General features: G+C 48.5%; 1 protein-coding gene across 1 annotated transcript; it reads right to left on the bottom strand.

Moving 5' to 3' along the window:
- Nucleotides 1-1,154: 1,154 nt before the first annotated feature.
- Nucleotides 1,155-18,032, bottom strand: LOC129386580 (uncharacterized). Its single transcript, XM_055074661.2, has 4 exons — nt 17,557-18,032; nt 9,420-9,493; nt 6,982-7,108; nt 1,155-1,284 (listed from the first exon to the last, which is right to left on the bottom strand). The coding sequence occupies exons 1-4, from the start codon at nt 17,676-17,678 to the stop codon at nt 1,155-1,157; spliced, it is 453 nt and encodes a 150-aa protein (XP_054930636.2). The 5' UTR covers nt 17,679-18,032.
- Between the last annotated feature and the right edge of the window lie 224 nt (nt 18,033-18,256).

The following is an 18,256-nucleotide window of genomic DNA, read 5'->3' on the forward strand; positions in this document are numbered from 1 at the left end:
ATGGTATGAACTAGACGCGCAGCCCAGTTCAATTCATCATGCAGTTACCCACTTCAGTAAACAGCCTCAAGAAGAAGCATTGCTACTAATTCAATATTATAAGAGCCTTACCGCTGATTTCACTTTTCACGACGAGGACATGATATCTTATACAGTAAGCCAAGAGCACCCGCTTCGCAGTTGGAACAAACACACCTCAAATGGCCAGGAGGTGTCTTGTGGTGCATGTTGCATATTGCTTGTTTTGGCAAACGTCAACCTTACAAATACACATATTGCTTTCATACGTTTGTTAAATGTGCATTAGGAATTGCTGAAGGATAGTCTACGAACCCTCCTAGTGGTGAGAAGATTTTAACGCGACAGCGTTAAGGAGCTCGTGTCGCAGAAAAGCCGGTGTCGTCGGCGTCGGCGTCAGCGGCGTTGGCCGTGAGCGATAAATCCCAAAAAGCACTTTATAAATAAGGACATCGTGCAAGATGGGCTTCGTAGGAATCGAATCAGGGTCTCCGGAGTGTGAGACGGAGACGCTACCACTCAGCCACGCGTTCGTTCCTTCAAAACGGGACAAAATCGCCTCTAGTGAATGCGGTGTTGCCTTAGAAACGTGCCGTAGGAAGTTATACTGCGGTGTATATCGGTAAATATGACCATGTAACTTACAGAAGTCGCAGTTTCACGAGTAGCGAAGTACGTTTCCGCTACATTTCTTCTGCGCTCTGCGCACACGCAGAGTCATCTTGCGGCAAACACAGAAGGCCCCCTCCTCGCATTGTACGGCGCTGCCGTACAATGCGAGGAGGGGGCCTGTACGTACGTGGCGCGCCACTCGCCCCATGATCGCGTCCGCCTTCATGGTGCGTCGGGGCCCGGCTACCTGTGCCGATCGCGACGTCTGGCTGGCGTAGCGCGTTTGAGTAGGCGGTGCGAACGGGGTGCGATAACGCTATCGCGTTCCACTTTTGAAGGCGAAGCTTAAGCGTCCTAAATTTTTTTTTCATATAAGGTTAGTGACTAGAAGATTAGAATTTTGTGACTATGAAACTATGCAAGATCATCAGCTCAGATTGACCGATGCAGAGACATGTAGCTCCGAGCCAGCGGCGTTGCTGTTTGAATGGGTCATGTGCCCTAGCAGACGTTACATTAATCAATCACCCTCCAGGCGAGACGTGGTATAACAGCAGGTAAAAAACCTTCTCACACTTACCGAAGACAGTGGACGTGCTTTCAGCCGGTTCGTACTGCGTGTTCCCTTGGTGAACCATGGTACTCTCGGAAATTCTAGAACACAAGACAGATATTCATATGAACTGTAGGCCTGATGTGGTTAACAGGGGTCGAACAAAGATTGCAGCTGAAGCCAACGTTTCGGCAAGGGCACACAACTCGTGAGGTACACAAATATATGTCGACGCGCCAATGTAATCAAGCAGACATCTGGTACTCAGATATATTGATCTGAGGCAACATACCACAAGCTAAGAGATCGAAATGAAAAAGTATTTTGCCAAGATGAATGGCGAAGCTACTACAGGTATAGCAAGGTATTAGGTCAATAAACAAAGTAGAGCTCGTGGAATCAGACAGTGTAATGTCCAACAATAACTCGCCTATTAACCAAACACTTATTGTTGCATGTGCGCCAAGACGCGCTTAATAACCTTGCCACTAAGAGTACTTGTAGTCACAAAAATGGCTTTGCGAGGAAAACGAGTAAACTACAGGTGCTTGTCCAAAACCGAAGGTTCTGATGCCGCCCACCTTTACACTTGATTTCCGAAGTACAGATCAGGCCACCGACAATACTTGGTCATCGGGAAGCCAGTGCGTTCCGAGGAGTTCTCTGCTTGCCATCTCTTGGTCGCCCTTCCCCTCCCCCCCCCCCCCCCTTTGCAATTTATGCGACATCCAAGAGTCTGCCTTGGCCTCACATGTGTCGTGCGACTTGGGACAGAACGGTTTTGGGGACGATGCGAGGAGGCCTCAAGATTTGGTGTGGTGAATTTTGTGACAATAACGCGTAGAGGGAAATCTGTCGCCACCGACTATGCCAGTTCGCTAGCGGATGTTGTGCCGCCTTTGAAATGCCGGGATATGGGTGTCCGAGGCGTCGTCTCGAACGTGGCATCGCCTGAAACATGGTCATCGTTTCATAGATAAAGATTTCTTCAAATCAAGTATTTGTAAAATATTTTCATTAACCACCATTTGGTCTTTCAATAAACTTTACCCACCTACAGTACTTAAATGTGCGCTGACAAAACGTTCCAATGCTAACGCAAATCTAGTCTGTTCTCCAACTTCACCAGCCCGCTTGCACTCGGTGCATTTCACATAATTGTAGAACCCGGCACAAGCCACCCTTTTTCAATAACATTTTATTTGTGTAATTAAGAAGATACTGCTCTATACGTACTGTACTGCTCTTTAGTTACAGATTTCATAAACAAATGAACCCTTATTAAAAACGACACGGTGCTTGCCTGGCCCTCATTTGAAGTCTCTTGGCTCTGCGAGAACGATGCTCATCCATAGTCACCCCATCCCGCATTACCATGCATCCAACGAAACGGCGTAGCACCAGTTTTTTTCTTATATAGTCAGAACCTCTCTGGATACTGTGTTTACACGCAACAAAGAGAACGCTCTTTATTAAGTACCAACTGCGATTTTTGTTCGTGTTAAAAGAGCATTTACAGAAGTTGCGATTTCGGAACGACTTGCCTATGCAGGCGCTTTAAAAGATAGACAAATTCCGCGGACGCGTGCGGAAAGGTGTGCACTATTATTTACTGTGGCCAGAGCTTCAACTTGTGGCATGTTGGCATGCAGCAAGCTGTACAGAATGTAACGAAGGTCGTTCATCTCTCGCCAGAAACTGTCGAGACCCTTCGTAACGCGTTCAGCCTATCATCTCAAACTTGTGGAAAAAACAGCGACGCTCGTCATTTAGCGTTTGTTCATGGCGGAGACATGCACACCCCTCTGGGAAACAGCGTAGCGTCGTTTCTCAACGCGCCCCGACGGCGCTGCCAAAGCGTGTTTTGCCGCTCTATGGGAACCTATTTATTTTCCTCAAATGCCAGGCTTGACGTGCTACAAAAAGTCCACCGCGTGATGAAGATAACGTAGGATTGCTTCCGCCACCGCACCAAATGAGAGTACATGATGCAGTAAGGGGTAATGGTGAAAGTATGCATTGCACTGCTTGTATTTTCGTTACAAAATGCCCAGATGATGATGCCGTCGGTGTAGATTGTATGGTTGATATTGTCGACTCCTTGTTCTATGGCAAGGGCAATCATGACTAAGCTAAAGAGCATGGGATAGATAACAACCTTGGTGAAACTGGGGTGCCTTTGCTGCCAAGGGAAAGATGGTCTGATCCTAAATCCGCGGCCGAGAGGGTGGCCTTGCGATGGCAGAGGAAGTCACGGATGTAATTGTAGCCCTGCTCTGCCAGGTGGAGGTGGGACATCTTGTCAAGAATAGCTGCATGGGAAATGCTGTCAAAGGTTTGAGTAAGGTCGAGCCCGAGGATGGCTTTCGTGTTACGGGAACGGTCGTTTAGTAGTTGATGTTTGAGGTGCTACATAACGTGTTGAGTAGAAAGGTGAGGGCGAATCTAATGATGGTGTGTGAATAAAGTTGTGTTCGAGGTGAGTGTTGATGCGTGCTAGGAAGGCCTGTTCCATCACCATGCCTACGCATGAAGTGAGGGAGATGGATTGCATATTTGTCAATCATTTGACAATATTCTCAGCCAAGGAAGTTAGGCTAAAAAATTTAATTAGGAACTTGCAGAACACTCTGCAAAATGCCCAGTTTAACAGTCTCTAACTTTTTATTAGGTATTAGTATTCTTCCGCTTACAGCATATGCCAGCGAAATCCAAAAAGAAATACCACGTGACATGCCCGCAAGCCATCGCGATTGCAGCGCTCCCAAAATCTCCGGGTACTAACGACCATAGAATGTTGCAGAGCATGCCGACACTCAAATGGAGACAGGGCAGTTGCGCAGGCACCGGCTGTGCGAATGACGTCACCGATGTGCTTCCCTCACCGCGGTTGATGATAGCTATATGCTATGTTCCTTTGTACGCGGAGTGTTTGGGAGCGCTGTAATCACGTCGCGCAAGCATACATGTAGCGTGGTATATTTTTTGTTTATTTCGCATGAATCTGTAGTAGGCAGAAAGACACTAATGCATAATAGATAGATAGTTGGAAACTGCCTAATCGGACGTATTGCAAAGCGCTCTACAGCTTTCTTATCGGAATTTTTTTGCCTCACTTAGTTGATTCCAAAGTTGCTTAATTAATCTGGACTAATTATGCAACTAAGCAGTATACCAAAAATAGTGCGACTTACTCCATAAAAGAGTCAGCACTGCATATCGTCGCGTCGTCTTTAGAGTGCATAGGCACGTGTTTAAACTCGGGGGTAAAACTAGCTGGGACACTCTTGTATGACTTGTCGAAGGTTCCAGCGTAATCACTGGTGCCCGCTATTCTTCCAGAAATTACTACGCAATTCGCCTCACGCATACATTCCGATTACACAGACAGGTTGCGGCGAAACTAAGCAGATACAATGAAAGATAACATTTGAATAAGTTCCAAATAAGGCCGAACCATCTTGCGCTGAACGACAACACTGAGTGGTTAGTGAGGCAATGCACCCCCCACAAAAAGATGAATAATGTTATGTCTCAACACCACCAGTCGTGATGATTGAACGTTTTCCACGTGTCAAACCTGTGCACCTCCTATCCAGACGTCGACACGGCGTGGAGAACGCCTAAATGCGCTGACCCCACCACTACCTAGAAACCCGAAAAAAGGCTGACAGGGAGGGAACCACAACGAAGAATTGATAGGCGCAGTTAATTAGACCAGTCAAATCAGCCAACTTCCCTCAGCACTTATCCAGCCGTCAAGACAGCGTGTAAACCGCCTTTGCAGAGTTCAACGAAAAGCCCTCAGCATGCCCTTCACCTAGCAGCCATAGCGAAGAAAGTGGCGGTGTGTGTGTGTGTGTGGGGGGGGGGGGGGGGTAACGACGAGCGAACTACGTGCCAGTAAATGATTTCTTTCCGCGGATCGCACACCAGTTTCTTCGGTGGCGCAGTTACTGCGGGTTATGGCGAACATGAACGTGCTATCACCACGGAGTCGACGATGGTTATTTGCTACTGGATAGTTTTCAGATTCCATAGCCGACTCGCCTAGGGAAGAAGACGGTATTAAAAGCAGACTTGTTTCGAGAGTGAGGACAGTGGGTCCTGATTTAAACTGAGAGGTTTAACTTGCTCGTGGCCTTGCGAAATCGAGTGACTTACCATTTATTTCTTGCTCTCACACCGGACACAAAGGATGGAAGCGCTGATTGAGACCACAGTGGGGCGTCTGGGTCGGTCAGGATGCTGCCACTTCGTAATACAAGCATTTCAACTTTCTGTATTATAGGTATAAGACGCGCATGCGCACTCCGCCATTCGTATCACGTGTCAAAGTTACGTATCGTGCGAAGTGAGAACAGCCTCTCAGCGGCAAGTACGGCCGGCTATATACCTGCGGCTCGCCAACTGACTAACAAAATGCTACCTAATAGCTGGATCAGGATCCGGATCATGAGACTGAAATAATCAGAAGAATAAGAATGGGCTGGGGTGCGTTTGGCAGGCATTCTCAGATCATAAACAGCAGGTTGCCATTATCCCTCAAAAGAAAAGCGTATTACAGCTGTGTCTTACCAGTACTCACGCATGGGGCAGAAACCTGGAGGCTTACGAAAAGGTTTACTTAAATTGAGGACGACGCAACGAGCTATGGAAAGAAGAATCATGGGTGTAGCGTTACGGGATCAGAAAAGAGCAGATTGGGTGAGAGAACAAACGCGAGTTAATGACATCTTAGTTGAAATCAAGAAAAAGAAATGGGCATGGGCAGGGCACGTAAGGAGGAGGGAAGATCATCCATGGTGATTAAAGGATACGGACTGGATTCCAAGGGAAAGGACGCGTAGCAGGGGGCGGTAAAAAGTTAGGTGGGCGGAGAAGGTTAAGTTTGTTGGGACAACATGGCCACAATTAGTACATGACCTGCGTAGTTGGAGAAGCATGGGAGAGGCCTTTGCCCTGCAGTGTGCGTAACCAAGCTGATGATGATGACCTAATAGTTTTCTTCTCGTTGTCTTTGGAACATTTTCAGGGAGGTAAAAATATTTGATATTGCCACCTGCTGTAGTGAGGACCGTACTAAAGAAGAGACAGGAAGGACATGAAGGAAGACGTGCGTGTTCTAACACCGCCAGCTCGATAGCCTGATCCCACTGCCGCTGTTTTTCAGAGGCCAGGCGCCCTCATCAAACGTCGCCACTCCTCTTTGAAAACACGTGACAATATAAAACCTAAACTATCCGTTGTTACGTACCGAAACCATGGCCTGATTATAAGGCACGCCATAGTGGTCTACTTCAGATTAACTTGGAACACTGTGCTTACTGCCGGCGTACCCATGCTCAATTTCCTCGGTTAACTTGGACACAACTCTGTTTCATTTTATGAGCCTTAGAACACCATCTTTTCTTCACAATCTTTATATATTCCATAGCGGGTAGTGAGTAAGCAGGTTACAAACCTGCAAGTGTGCCGCACGTTGCAACATGGTAACAGGATGGAAAATCCGGGGAGCTTGTGTAGTTTTTTGGGTGCCGCATGGGGTGCGCATAGTGTCGTGTGGTGTTCCCTCGCTCTTACTCTCTGCTTGTCCCGTCGCGCTGTTGCAACCATGAAGTACGTGAAGGCAGCCTGCTGCGGCCGAACGCTCAAAACTGCCAATGCAGTACTGTTTAAGCCATCAGAGCTAGACCTCAAGAAAAAATTACGGAGTAGAGGCACGATTGTTACACTGGTAGCCATCCGAGTCGTCTCCGAGTTGCTTTGCAGTGGAACTTTTCCAAATGTGAACTTACATGAGGCCGCCTTCGAAATTGACTGATGCTTCCTTCAAGCCAGCGCGGCTTTTGCTGGGCCTTGCGTGATCGATGCTGCTGACGCACCCCAGTTGCTGGTAAGTTGTGATGCCATTGTCAGCGACGCCTGTGTGGCATAAAAGTAAAGCGTTCATTCGCCGTATTGCAAGGGCAATTTATGGGAAATCAATATTTCATGCTCATTGCGCCAGGCAAGTACTTTTACTGGTGGGGAAACTTTACTGTTGTGCTTCCGTACACAGTGCTTTTTTCTTTCTGCAACTTTCTTGAATGCATGCAAGAATTTCATAGCGATGAAGAAGCCAAGCACGATCAAGATTGTGCAGTAATGGTTTCTCTTGAAGATTATCACGTTTTATCTTCAACCGTGAGCATAACACGAGAGTGCTCGAATGCTTGTGCGTGGAAAGCTTGACCCAATATAGTTTCTGTGTTATCCAGTAATGAGCACAATAGATGTCTCACAATGTTCTTGCTTGTTGTTCATTTATTACGAGCAGCAGCCTTAGACGACAAAGAGAACTTGAGAGGTCGCATTTCTACCGAGAGATTTTAAATTTTTGTTTGACCTATGCCCGTAATTTATTGACCTATGACAGATAGGTGCGTCATCCAACAACCTACACACCTTTCGGAAACTCGTGATCAGAAACCCATTTGGTGACTCCTATAGCTGAAGCTTCTAAGCACCAGCTGTAAGCAGTGCGTCTTTTGCACCTCATTAAGAACGCTAAAACGGGTGTCCTCGCCCATCTTCCTGTGTAGGCCATCAACAGACTGTAGGAGAACTATCAAAAAGATTGCTCAATGCGCATATGTAAGAGTCCTATTGCAGACACCAGATCAGCTTGGAAAGAAATGCGCAAGTGTTAATTCACGGGGCAATGCCCCTGAACTGCGCAACGGAAAGCATCAAAGAGTGTTAAATATGTGGACTGTATGTATAGAGCTGCAAGGATTGTACCTAGGCGCACATCTTCCCTATACCGGCGCAGAAATTGCGTCAAATTGAGAATAAAACGCAACAGACCTAAAAAGGTTAAATTACGGCCGAGCCTTCCTCAAGATGACTGTCGACGCTAATGCATTTAGCATTAAAACTGCGGGGACACGCCGCATTGTTGAACGCACCTTTGTTTACAATATGAAAGGGGGGGGGGGTGGCTAAGAATGTTTATGGCATTGTTACACCGATATGCCTGAGTCTGCGCCTTCGTACGTCCAAGAAAAGATTAAACGCGCATTTCCAACCACCGGAACCAAAAATTTGAGTTTCATCATCTCTGATTTCGGAGGCGGTACAGTGTGATAGCATAGACGTAACTTAAGGAACTTGTTTTTATAGTCAGGCATTCTCAATCTTATTAGTCGCTCCGGTAAAGTCCAAATGTTCGTCAGGCCAGCGAAATCGGTTGCAAAGATGCTGGCAGAACGAATGATGCCTGATGTATTCAAGGAATGCTAATCGCCTTACAAAAAGAACATTTACTTCATTACAACATTTACAAATCATTACGATTTCGAGGTACTAGCCCACGCGTTGGAAATTGCTGGGTACTATAATTGGTACTCGGTGAACACAAATAATGTTTCAGAAGGCCTATAGTTTAGTTATTTGGTAATGATTTACGGTATAAGAGCGCGAACTGCCTAGCAATGTTTTCTCCTGGCGTTACATTTTCAAGTTGCGAAGGTTTTTATGCTGCGGCTGCGACTTGGCTTGCTTGGTATGAAAGAACCAAGAGCTCAAATATAAATTATTTCGAGCTGCCTCAAATTGCATGCTGTAACTTCAGCATTCGGCCGCAACGGGATACGTCCGCCGCTCGTAACATGCTATGGGTGAGAAATGATTACACTGTGCTGAAAACGTGACAATACCGTAACGACCCTCCAGTGAACACGTCTGAAACGCCGCCGTAATTGCACATTTGACTCTGCTTTCGCATGAAAGCACTTGCTTTGCTAACCAGCTTGATCAATTTAAGGGAAACATTATCACGCTATAACCAGGACAAATCCACTGTGATTCTGCTTGGCAAATAAACTTCACCAATGGTCAAGTTATGATTACATTTACGAGTGAATTAATGACTGCATGGAATGAACAGTCTCGGCTTCTGCCATTATTTAGGAGTGTCCTTGACCAGCTCACTAATACATGAACATGTTCACGAAGAAGCTTTTACTGCGTATTGTTATGTATGAATTTGCATATATTCAGATAAGCACAAATTTCTGAGTAAGGACTGTTATAAGCTGGTTCATGCGGAAATCGTCTTGACTGCACAGGTAAAATGCACCCTTGTACGCAAGAAATGTACCGCTGCCGCGGTAACCGCAGGGGATATCTCCTACGTTTGTTGTGAACTATCTTCGCAAGTTCCACCTGTGCGAAATGGCCATCCCCTACGTACCTTCGACGTAAGTCACATCAGTTATCGGCGTGGGCTGGGTGTTCCACTGGTACTTCCACGCGTCATCAGGAATGCTGCGTTTAATAAATTTTTGGTCAGACGATCACGAACTGTGACAAGAATGTTTAGATTTATGTTTTATTAAAACAAAGTTCTGAAGAAGTAAAGTCGTGTTTCGTAAACGCGGCACTTGCAATGGTTCGTTCTCATCAAAGACTGACTATACTTGCTGGCATAGGACGAACGGAGCATCCGGGGCATTACACGGAGCGGAGCACTCATCCACTATAGTCAAAACGGCACCTTCACTTGCACGAAAACTGTCAGTTTAACTGTTAAAGTACTTACAATGGGTCCTACGTAGTTTGCTGTATATAATGATTGCTTCACTTGCCACAGTGAGAGAATCCTAACAATAATTTCGGAATAAAATCTTGACGCATGGAAAATTTTTTGCATCGATAAATCACGTTGAAGTATAAGAATGACAATGTGCAGATGGTTTCTGCAATTATGATGAAAACCTGCGCTAGTATTTGAAAAATAAATATTTGCACCTTCCTGATGTGATTCGGCATCGCTGTGTTGAATTTGGCGTTTTCACGCCAAAGACAATCATCACTCAAACATCCGGCAGCTATGAATAATATGTCATAGTTTAGGTATTATATTGTCACGTGGTTGTGACGTCAAAGAACACAGTAGCAATACTGTGAAAGGCAAAACTAGCTTTTATTGGGCGAACCTATGCCCACAAACCAGGCTACACTTAAAGCACAACGAGAGCGGCGAACACAGTCGGCGATCGTCGAAAATCTGATCAGCGGGTCAAGCGCGTCGGCTTTTATAGATCAGTCATCGAATGTTCCAGATTAACCGATGGGACCCGTGTGTCTTCCACAAAGTTCTACACTATTCGCGTCGCGCGTACGTGCTATCAGGTTACACAAGTTGCGGGGAAAGACAGTGGACAGAACCATCGATAACATTCCAGAAACTTCTTTTACATGCAGGCGCGTCCTGCGCTGCGCGATAACATTTCCTAGGCGGCGAAACGTGGTCGCCCGATAAAGATAAGTACATTTGTCATTACCCCCTCTTAAAAAGCATCGACCCGATGCTGCAAACAAACGAAAGTAATAAACAAAAGCACTCGTAGCAAAGAAACAACAAAAATAAGGAAGTTTGTCAGCGTCCGTAAAAGGGTTTAAGGCGCACCACGTGGACCACTTCAGATCCTGCGCGGCGCCGCTGTGAATGCGAAATGCCGTCTGGCACGGCCTCATAGTCCAGAGCGCCAATACGTCGGATGACCTTGTAGGGTCCAAAATAGCGTCGGAGTAGTTTCTCACTGAGTCTTCGTCGGCGTATCGGGGTCCGTACCCAAACACGGTCGCCGGGCTGGTACTCGACGAAGCGTCGTCGGAGGTTGTAGTGTCGGCTGTCGGTCCTCTGCTGGTTCTTGATCCGCAGGCGGGCGAGCTGGCGGGCTTCTTCGGCGCGCTCGAGATAGATAGCGACGTCAAGATTGTCCTCGTCACTGACGTGCGGCAGCATGGCGTCGAGCGTCGTCGTCGGGTTCCTGCCGTAGACCAGTTTAAATGGCGTTATCTGTGTTGTTTCTTGCACCGCCGTGTTGTAAGCGAATGTTACGTACGGCAGGACCGCATCCCTGGTCTTGTGTTCGACGTCGACGTACATTGCTAGCATGTCGGCGAAGGTCTTATTCAGCCGCTCCGTAAGACCATTCGTCTGCGGATGGTAGGCCGTTGTCCTCGTGTGCCTTGTCTGACTGTATTTCAGAATGGCTTGGGTGAGCTCCGCGGTAAAGGCCGTTCCTCTGTCGGTGATGAGGACTTCTGGGGCGCCATGTCACAGCAGGATGTTTTCGACAAAGAATTTCGCCACTTCGGTTGCGCTACCTTTCGGCGGTGCTTTAGCTTCAGCGAAGCGGGTGAGGTAGTCCGTCGCCACGACGATCCACTTATTTCCGGTTGTTGACGTTGGAAAGGGTCCCAGCAAGTCCATCCCGATCTGCTGGAAGGGTCGGCAAGGAGGCTCGATTGGATGTAGTAATCCGGCTGGCCTTGTCGGCGGTGTCTTGCGTCGCTGACAGTCTCTGCATGTTCTGACAAAACGGGCGACGTCGGCGGTCAGGCGCTGCCAATAATACTTTTCTTGTATCCTCGATAGTGTCCGGGAAAATCCGGGGTGTCCAGCGGTCGGATCGTCATGTAGGGCGTGCAATACTTCTGGACGAAGTCCTGACGGGACCACAAGAAGGTAGTTGGCGCGGACTGGTGAGTTCTTCACGAGTAGATTGTTTTGAAGCGTGAAGGAAGATAATCCGCGCTTAATTGCCCTGGGTGACAACGTCGGTGTGCCCTTCCGAGGCCTTTTAGCTCCGGGTCTGCCCGTTGCTGTTCAGCGAAGTCTTCCGCGCTTATCATTCCAAGGAAGGCGTCGTCATTCTCGTCGTCTTGCGGCGGCGGGTCAATGGGGGCGCGTGAGAGGCAATCGGCATAGGAGTGTTTTCGTCCGGACTTGTAGGTTACAGTGATGTCGTATTCTTGTAGCCTGAGGCTCCACCGCGCCAGTTGTCCTGAAGGATCCTTTACATTCGCTAGCCAACACAACGCGTGATGGTCACTGACGACTTTGAATGGCCTGCCATAAAGATAAGGGCGAAATTTAGCTGTAGCCCAAACGACGGCGAGGCATTCCTTTTCGGTCGTAGAATAGTTGCCTTCCGCTTTTGACAGCGACCGGCTAGCGTAAGCTATCACCTGTTCGACTCCATTTCTCCTCTGGACTAGAACGGCACCGAGGCCTAGGCTACTGGCATCAGTATGGATTTCTGTATCGGCGTACTCGTCGAAGTGCGCAAGTACCGGCGGCGACTGCATGCGTCGTTTGAGTTCTTCAAATGCGTCGGCCTGCGTCGTTTCCCACTTGAACTCAACATCACATTTAGTTAGACGTGTCAACGGCTCGGCTATGCGTGAAAAGTCCTTGACAAAGCGCCTATAGTAGGCACACATGCCAATGAATCTGCGCACTGCCTTCTTGTCGGTTGGCTGCGGGAATGTTGCGATGGCAGCTGTCTTCTGTGGGTCGGGGCGTACTCCTGATTTGCTAATGACGTGGCCTAGGAACAAAAGCTCGTCGTAAGCGAAGCGGCACTTTTCCGGCTTCAGAGTGAGCCCTGATGACTTAATGGCCTCTAACACTGTCGCGAGCCGCCTAAGGTGATCGTCGAAATTTCCTGCGAAGACAACCACGTCATCCAAGTATACAAGGCACGTCTGCCACTTCAGTCCGGCTAACACCATGTCCATGACGCGCTGAAACGTTGCAGGCGCCGAGAACAGGCCGAATGGCATGACCTTGAACTCGTAGAGGCTGTCTGGCGTGATGAAGGCAGTCTTTTCGCGATCTCTCTCGTCGACTTCTATTTGCTAGCAGCGAGACTTGAGGTCCATCGACGAGAAGTATTTAGCGTTGCATAGCCGATCCAATGCGTCGTCTATCCGTGGAAGGGGGTGCACATCCTTCTTCGTGATCTTGTTCAGTCGACGATAATCGACGCAGAACCGTAGGGTTCCGCCCTTTTTCTTCGCCAGGACTACAGGAGAGGCCCACGGGCTTTTCGACGGCTGGATGATGTCGTCGCGCAGCATTTCGTCAACTTGTTGCCTAATAGCTTCACGTTCTCGCGTCGAAACTCGGTAAGGGCTCTGGCGGAGTGGTCGAGCGCTCTCTTCGGTTATTATGCGATGCTTTGCAACTGGTGTTTGTCGAATCCTCGATGACGTCGAAAAGCAGTCTTTGTATCGTCGCAGAAGACTTTTGATCTGTTGCTGCTTACTCATAGGAAGACTTGGTTTCATGTCGAAGTCTGGTTCGGGGACTATGCTAATCGGGGTAGATGCGGCTGAATCCGAGAGGACAAAGGCGTTGCTGGTTTCCACAATTTCCTCGATATATGCGATTGTCGTGCCCTTGTTGATCTGCTTGAACTCTTGGCTGAAGTTGGCTAGCATAACTTCCACTTGCCCTCTGTGGAGTCGAGCGATCCCTGTGGCGACGCGAATTTCACGTTCGAGCAGCAGATGTTGGTCGCCCTCGATGACGCCTTCTACGTCAGCGGGTGTTTCGGTGCCGACGGAAATAATAATGCTGGAGCGCGCGGGATGCTCACTTGATCTTCGAGCACACTCAAGGCGTGGTGACTACGACAGCTCTCCGGCGGTATCGCTTGATCTTGCGACAGCATTATCGATTTCGACTTCAGGTCAATGACTGCGCCATGTTGATTCAGGAAGTCCAAGCCGAGAATGACGTCTCGTGAACACTGTTGGAGGATAACGAAGGAGGCAGGGTAAGTCCGGTCATGAACGGTAATTCTTGCCGTGCAAATCCCAGTCGGCGTAATCAGGTGTCCTCCAGCGGTCCGAATTTGAGGGCTTTGCCATGCAGTCTTAACTTTCCTCAACTGGGCGGCGATGGGTCCAGTCATGACGGAGTAATCGGCTCCTGTGTCTACTAAGGCGGTGACTGCGTGGCCGTCGAGAAGCATGTCGAGGTCGGTGGTTCTTTGTCTTGCGTTACAGTTAGGTCTTGGCGTCGGATCACGGCTGCTTCGTGTTGAACTGAAGCTGGAAGGTCGCGTCGTCTTTCGTCGTATTCTTTGCTTCCAGACTTCGTCGGGACGGCGGCGTGTCGTCATGTCGTCGAGGTAGTTTCTTCGGCGTCTTCCTCGGCGGCGGAGGATCTTCGTCAGTTCGACGAACAGCAACGGCACCTCCATCGGTTGCTGCTCTTAGTTTTCCGGATATGGGCTCGCTGGCCGGCCCCGGGCTGGGCCAGTGTATGGTCGGCGCTGCGGCGACAGGTAGCGATGGTGATGATAGTAGCCTGGTGATGGCGAATGCGACGGTCGTCGAGAGCTCCACTGAGTAGCGGCGAGGTAGTCGGCGGTATCGCCGGGGCGTTCACCTTGCTGCGGGCGCGGAGCGTTCACGGCGAAACCTCGCAGTCCCATCTCCCGGTATGGACATCGTCGGTAGACGTGACCCGCTTCTCCGCAGTGGTAGCAGAGCCGCCGGTGGTCAGGAGCGCGCCAAATGTCCGTCTTCCTCGCGTAGGTGTGCTGGGCGACGGGTGGTCGTGCTGGCGGCGGCGGCGGCGGACGACGCAACTGCGGCGTGACAGAACCCTGGCGCGGTCGCGGAGGGGGACCTTGACGGCGTGCGACGGTGGCCTAGGTTATCGCTTGCGGCTCAGGCTGCGGCGATTGAGGGGCCACTCCAAGTTGTTGGAGCTCCTAACGCACGGCGTCGGCAATCGAAGCCACTTGAGGCTGTGATGATGGGAACAGCTTTTGTAGCTCCTCCCGCACGACCGCTCGGATAGTCTCGCGTAGGTCGTCGGTGGCCAGTGACTGAACTCCGGCGTAGTTTGTCGAGTTCGTGCGACGGTCGAATTGCCGGTTTCGCATCTCGAGTGTCTTCTCCATGCTGGTGGCTCCACGAAGAAACTCGTCGACGGTCATCGGTGGGATTCGTACCATTCCGGCAAAAAGTTCCTCCTTCACAGCGCGCATCAGCAGGCGCACTTTCTTCTCCTCGGACATTTCTGGGTCGGCGCGGCGGAACAGACGGCTCATTTCCTCAGTGAAGATCGCAATCGTGCCATTCGGTAGCTGCGCTTTGGTCTCCAGTAGAGCTTGGGCTCGCTCTTTTCGCACGACGCTTGTAAATGTTTGCAGGAAGCCGCTGCGGAAAAGTTCCCAGGTCGTTAAGTTGGCTTCTCGGTTCTCAAACCAGGTCCTGGCCGCGTCTTCCAATGCGTAGAAGACATATCGCGGTTTGTCGTCACTGTTCCACTTGTTAAACGTAGCGACTCTCTCGTACGTCTCAGGCCAGCTTTCCGGGTCCTCGAAAGTTGAACCGCGGAACGTCGGAGGCTCCCTGGGCTGCTGCAGCACGACGGGGGACGCTGGGGCTGCCATTGGGGTGGACTTGGTGGCCATCTTCCTAGTCGTCTCAGGCGAAAGTCCGTGCTCCGGGGGCAGTCCTTGCAGCCGGCGGCTACCTCGCTGGTTCTTGGCGACGTTGGTGGCTTCCGCGTGAGGGCTTGGGTCACGGCTTTGTGGGGGCGTCCGGTACATGAACGCAAAGCACCTCAACCAGATGTCACGTGGTCGTGACGTCAAAGAACACAGTAGCAATACTGTGAAAGGCAAAACTAGCTTTTAATGGGCGAACCTGTGCCCGAAAAACAGGCTACACTTAAAGCACAACGAGAGTGGCGAACACAGTCGGCGATCGTCAAAAATCTGATCAGCGGGTCAAGCGCGTCGGCTTTTAAAGGTCAGTCGTCGAATGTTCCAGATTAACCGATGGGACCCGTGTGTCTTGCACAAAGTTCTACACTATTCGCGTCGCGCATACATCCTATCAGATTACACAAGTTGCGGTGAAAGACAGTGGACAGAACCATCGATAACATTCCAGAAACTTCTTTTACATGCAGGCGCGTCCTGCGCTGCGCGATAACATTTCTTAGGCGGCGAAACGTGGTCGCCCGATAAAGATAAGTACATGTGTCAATATGAAATTATGGCGTCAGATGACTTGCGCTGGAGAACACAGATTTCTGTCTCTTAGCCAAGTAATAATTTGAACACTTACGAACAAAATGACGAGATCGAATGAAATAATTACGAACTAGAATGATGTTCAAAAATATTTGTTTTCAAGCGATGATAAGTTTACTTCTGTGTCACTCGCCCGAACCTATCTCAGAATTCTTTGAAAGATAAAGTTTATTGTGAGAACAGCATGATAAATATCCTACTAAACATACAAAGTTCAACAAGAAAACAGCTGCAATGCGACGTGCTACTGCATTTGTTCACAAATGGTAAAGGGTACCCTAGAATACCATTACGTTCAACTTCTTTATCCATGTGGCACTAGCTAGCCCAACCTATATAGTTATTTAAAAAGTAAACGATGTAAAGCCCAGTAATCTAAACTTCACTTGTAACAACATTAAAAAGAGAAAGCAATACCTGCATCGCCCAAACAACTCCTAGCGGAAAAGTGTGTTTTTTACTGAATGCGCATTCGTTGCCATTAAGCAACACATGGAAATGGAAGCGCAATAGTTTTAAACCAACTTGTGACTCTTCATTCACAGGGTTTATGGTTCCAAAAAATAAAGCTTTGAAGCAGGCAGCACTTTCTTGGTCACAGTTTCTTCTTAATTGACAAATCACAGTGTTGTTGTGTAACTAGTCCTGTACCTTGTGTTGTCTAGAAACACTTACGTGGTGGCACAGCAAGTGTTCGCTTCGATTCAAACTAATTTCGGAGTTTCTCGTGCAAGAGCCACGAATTGATAAAACGCATGCCACAGTACTAGACTGAACATAAATTTTAACTACCATTGTTTCTGTAACGATCACATAAATGCAAACACCGACCTTTTTGCAGTGTGCTTTCATCGAAATTCGGCGGTCGCACCTGGGGTTGAATCCGGCACTTCGAGCTATAGCATCCCGTAGCGGGTGTGCAGTGCAGTAATCACACATAAACAAAAAATACTTTCTTCTTTAAGTACGTTCACTACATATTCTGAAAAATGTGATTATAAGCGCTAAAGAGTTGACTTTACGCTGAACATGGCAATATTTTTGCTCCGACAGTGCATCGACGCGTATAGATCTAAGAAAACCTCCGATTTAAATGCTCACGTTTCCTGTCAAAAGGACGGACTTACAAAAAATTAAATTATGGGGTTTTACGTGCAAACACTACTTCCTGATTATGAGGCAGGCCGTAGTGGAGGACTCCGGAAATTTTGACCACCTGGGGTTCGTTAACGTGCACCTAAATCTAAGTACACGGGTGTTTTCGCATTTGGCCTCCATCGAAATGTGGCCTCCGCGGCCGGGATTCGATCCCGCGACCTCGTGCTCACCAGCCCAACACCATAGCCCCTGAGCAACCACAGCGGGTGAAGGACGCACTTTAAGTGGTGACAAATATACAGATATACATGCCTATTATATGGGTGGTGTATAAGGGTCACAGTATTGAAAGTAAGATTACCAAGCCCTAATACTCACGTTGTGTAGGCGCCCAAGGTAGATGAAGCACCCGTGGTACCGCCATAGCTTGTGCTTGCAGTTGCCTCGTCCGTCATACTAAACTCAGGAGGCCTGTATTCGCAGCTTCTTTCATCAGCCATGCTTGATGATTCGATGCCGTGTAACTGGCGTGTATTCACGAATGCGCAATGTTGAATCACCACGCATGCGCACTCAATGCCAAGAAAGAACGGAAACTAATAAAACGTTTGTCACTTCGGCATTTCGATTGAAACGATACCGCACGGCTAGAAAAAAAAAACAAGAAGTTTGAGTCCGCCACTAGCTTGGCGCAACTGTGCAAATTTTTGAACGCTAGCAGAGACGCCTCGGTAAACTTTGCTATCTTTCTGCCGAATGATCTACCCAAACTAACCCTCACTTACAAAAACAAAAACAAAAAATGTACGTTTATCGGGTGTTAATGCAACTTTTTTCGTGGTCCTATCAAAGTGAAGTGCACATCATGCTGGTAAGATATTGTTGCTCGTGTAAGCACTCGTGGAAGTGTAGGAGGTATACAGGCTAAGTTATCTCGAACTAGCGTATGACTACCAGATGCTGCAATTCCGCTGACTGTTGTGGCACTCCCTGGCGCAGTTGAAATGAAGCATTTAGTTCTTTTCTGGCGAGTGGCGCTCGCTTTGTTCTGTTACCCAGAAATTGCAGTGCTGTCTTC

The sequence above is a fragment of the Dermacentor andersoni genome, chromosome 4 (assembly GCF_023375885.2).
Source record: "Dermacentor andersoni chromosome 4, qqDerAnde1_hic_scaffold, whole genome shotgun sequence".
NCBI classification, from domain to species: Eukaryota; Metazoa; Arthropoda; class Arachnida; order Ixodida; family Ixodidae; genus Dermacentor; species Dermacentor andersoni.

Excerpts from the sequence above, each read along its gene's own strand:
- LOC129386580 (XM_055074661.2), bottom strand. The coding sequence starts at position 17,678 with ATGGCTGATGAAAGAAGCTGCGAATACAGGCCTCCTGAGTTTAGTATG. Across the intron at positions 7,109-9,419 it reads TGATGTGACTTACGTCGAAG|GCGTCGCTGACAATGGCATC; the intron begins GTACGTAGGGGA and ends TATGCCACACAG. Across the intron at positions 1,285-6,981 it reads AATTTCGAAGGCGGCCTCAT|AATTTCCGAGAGTACCATGG; the intron begins GTAAGTTCACAT and ends CTTGTGTTCTAG.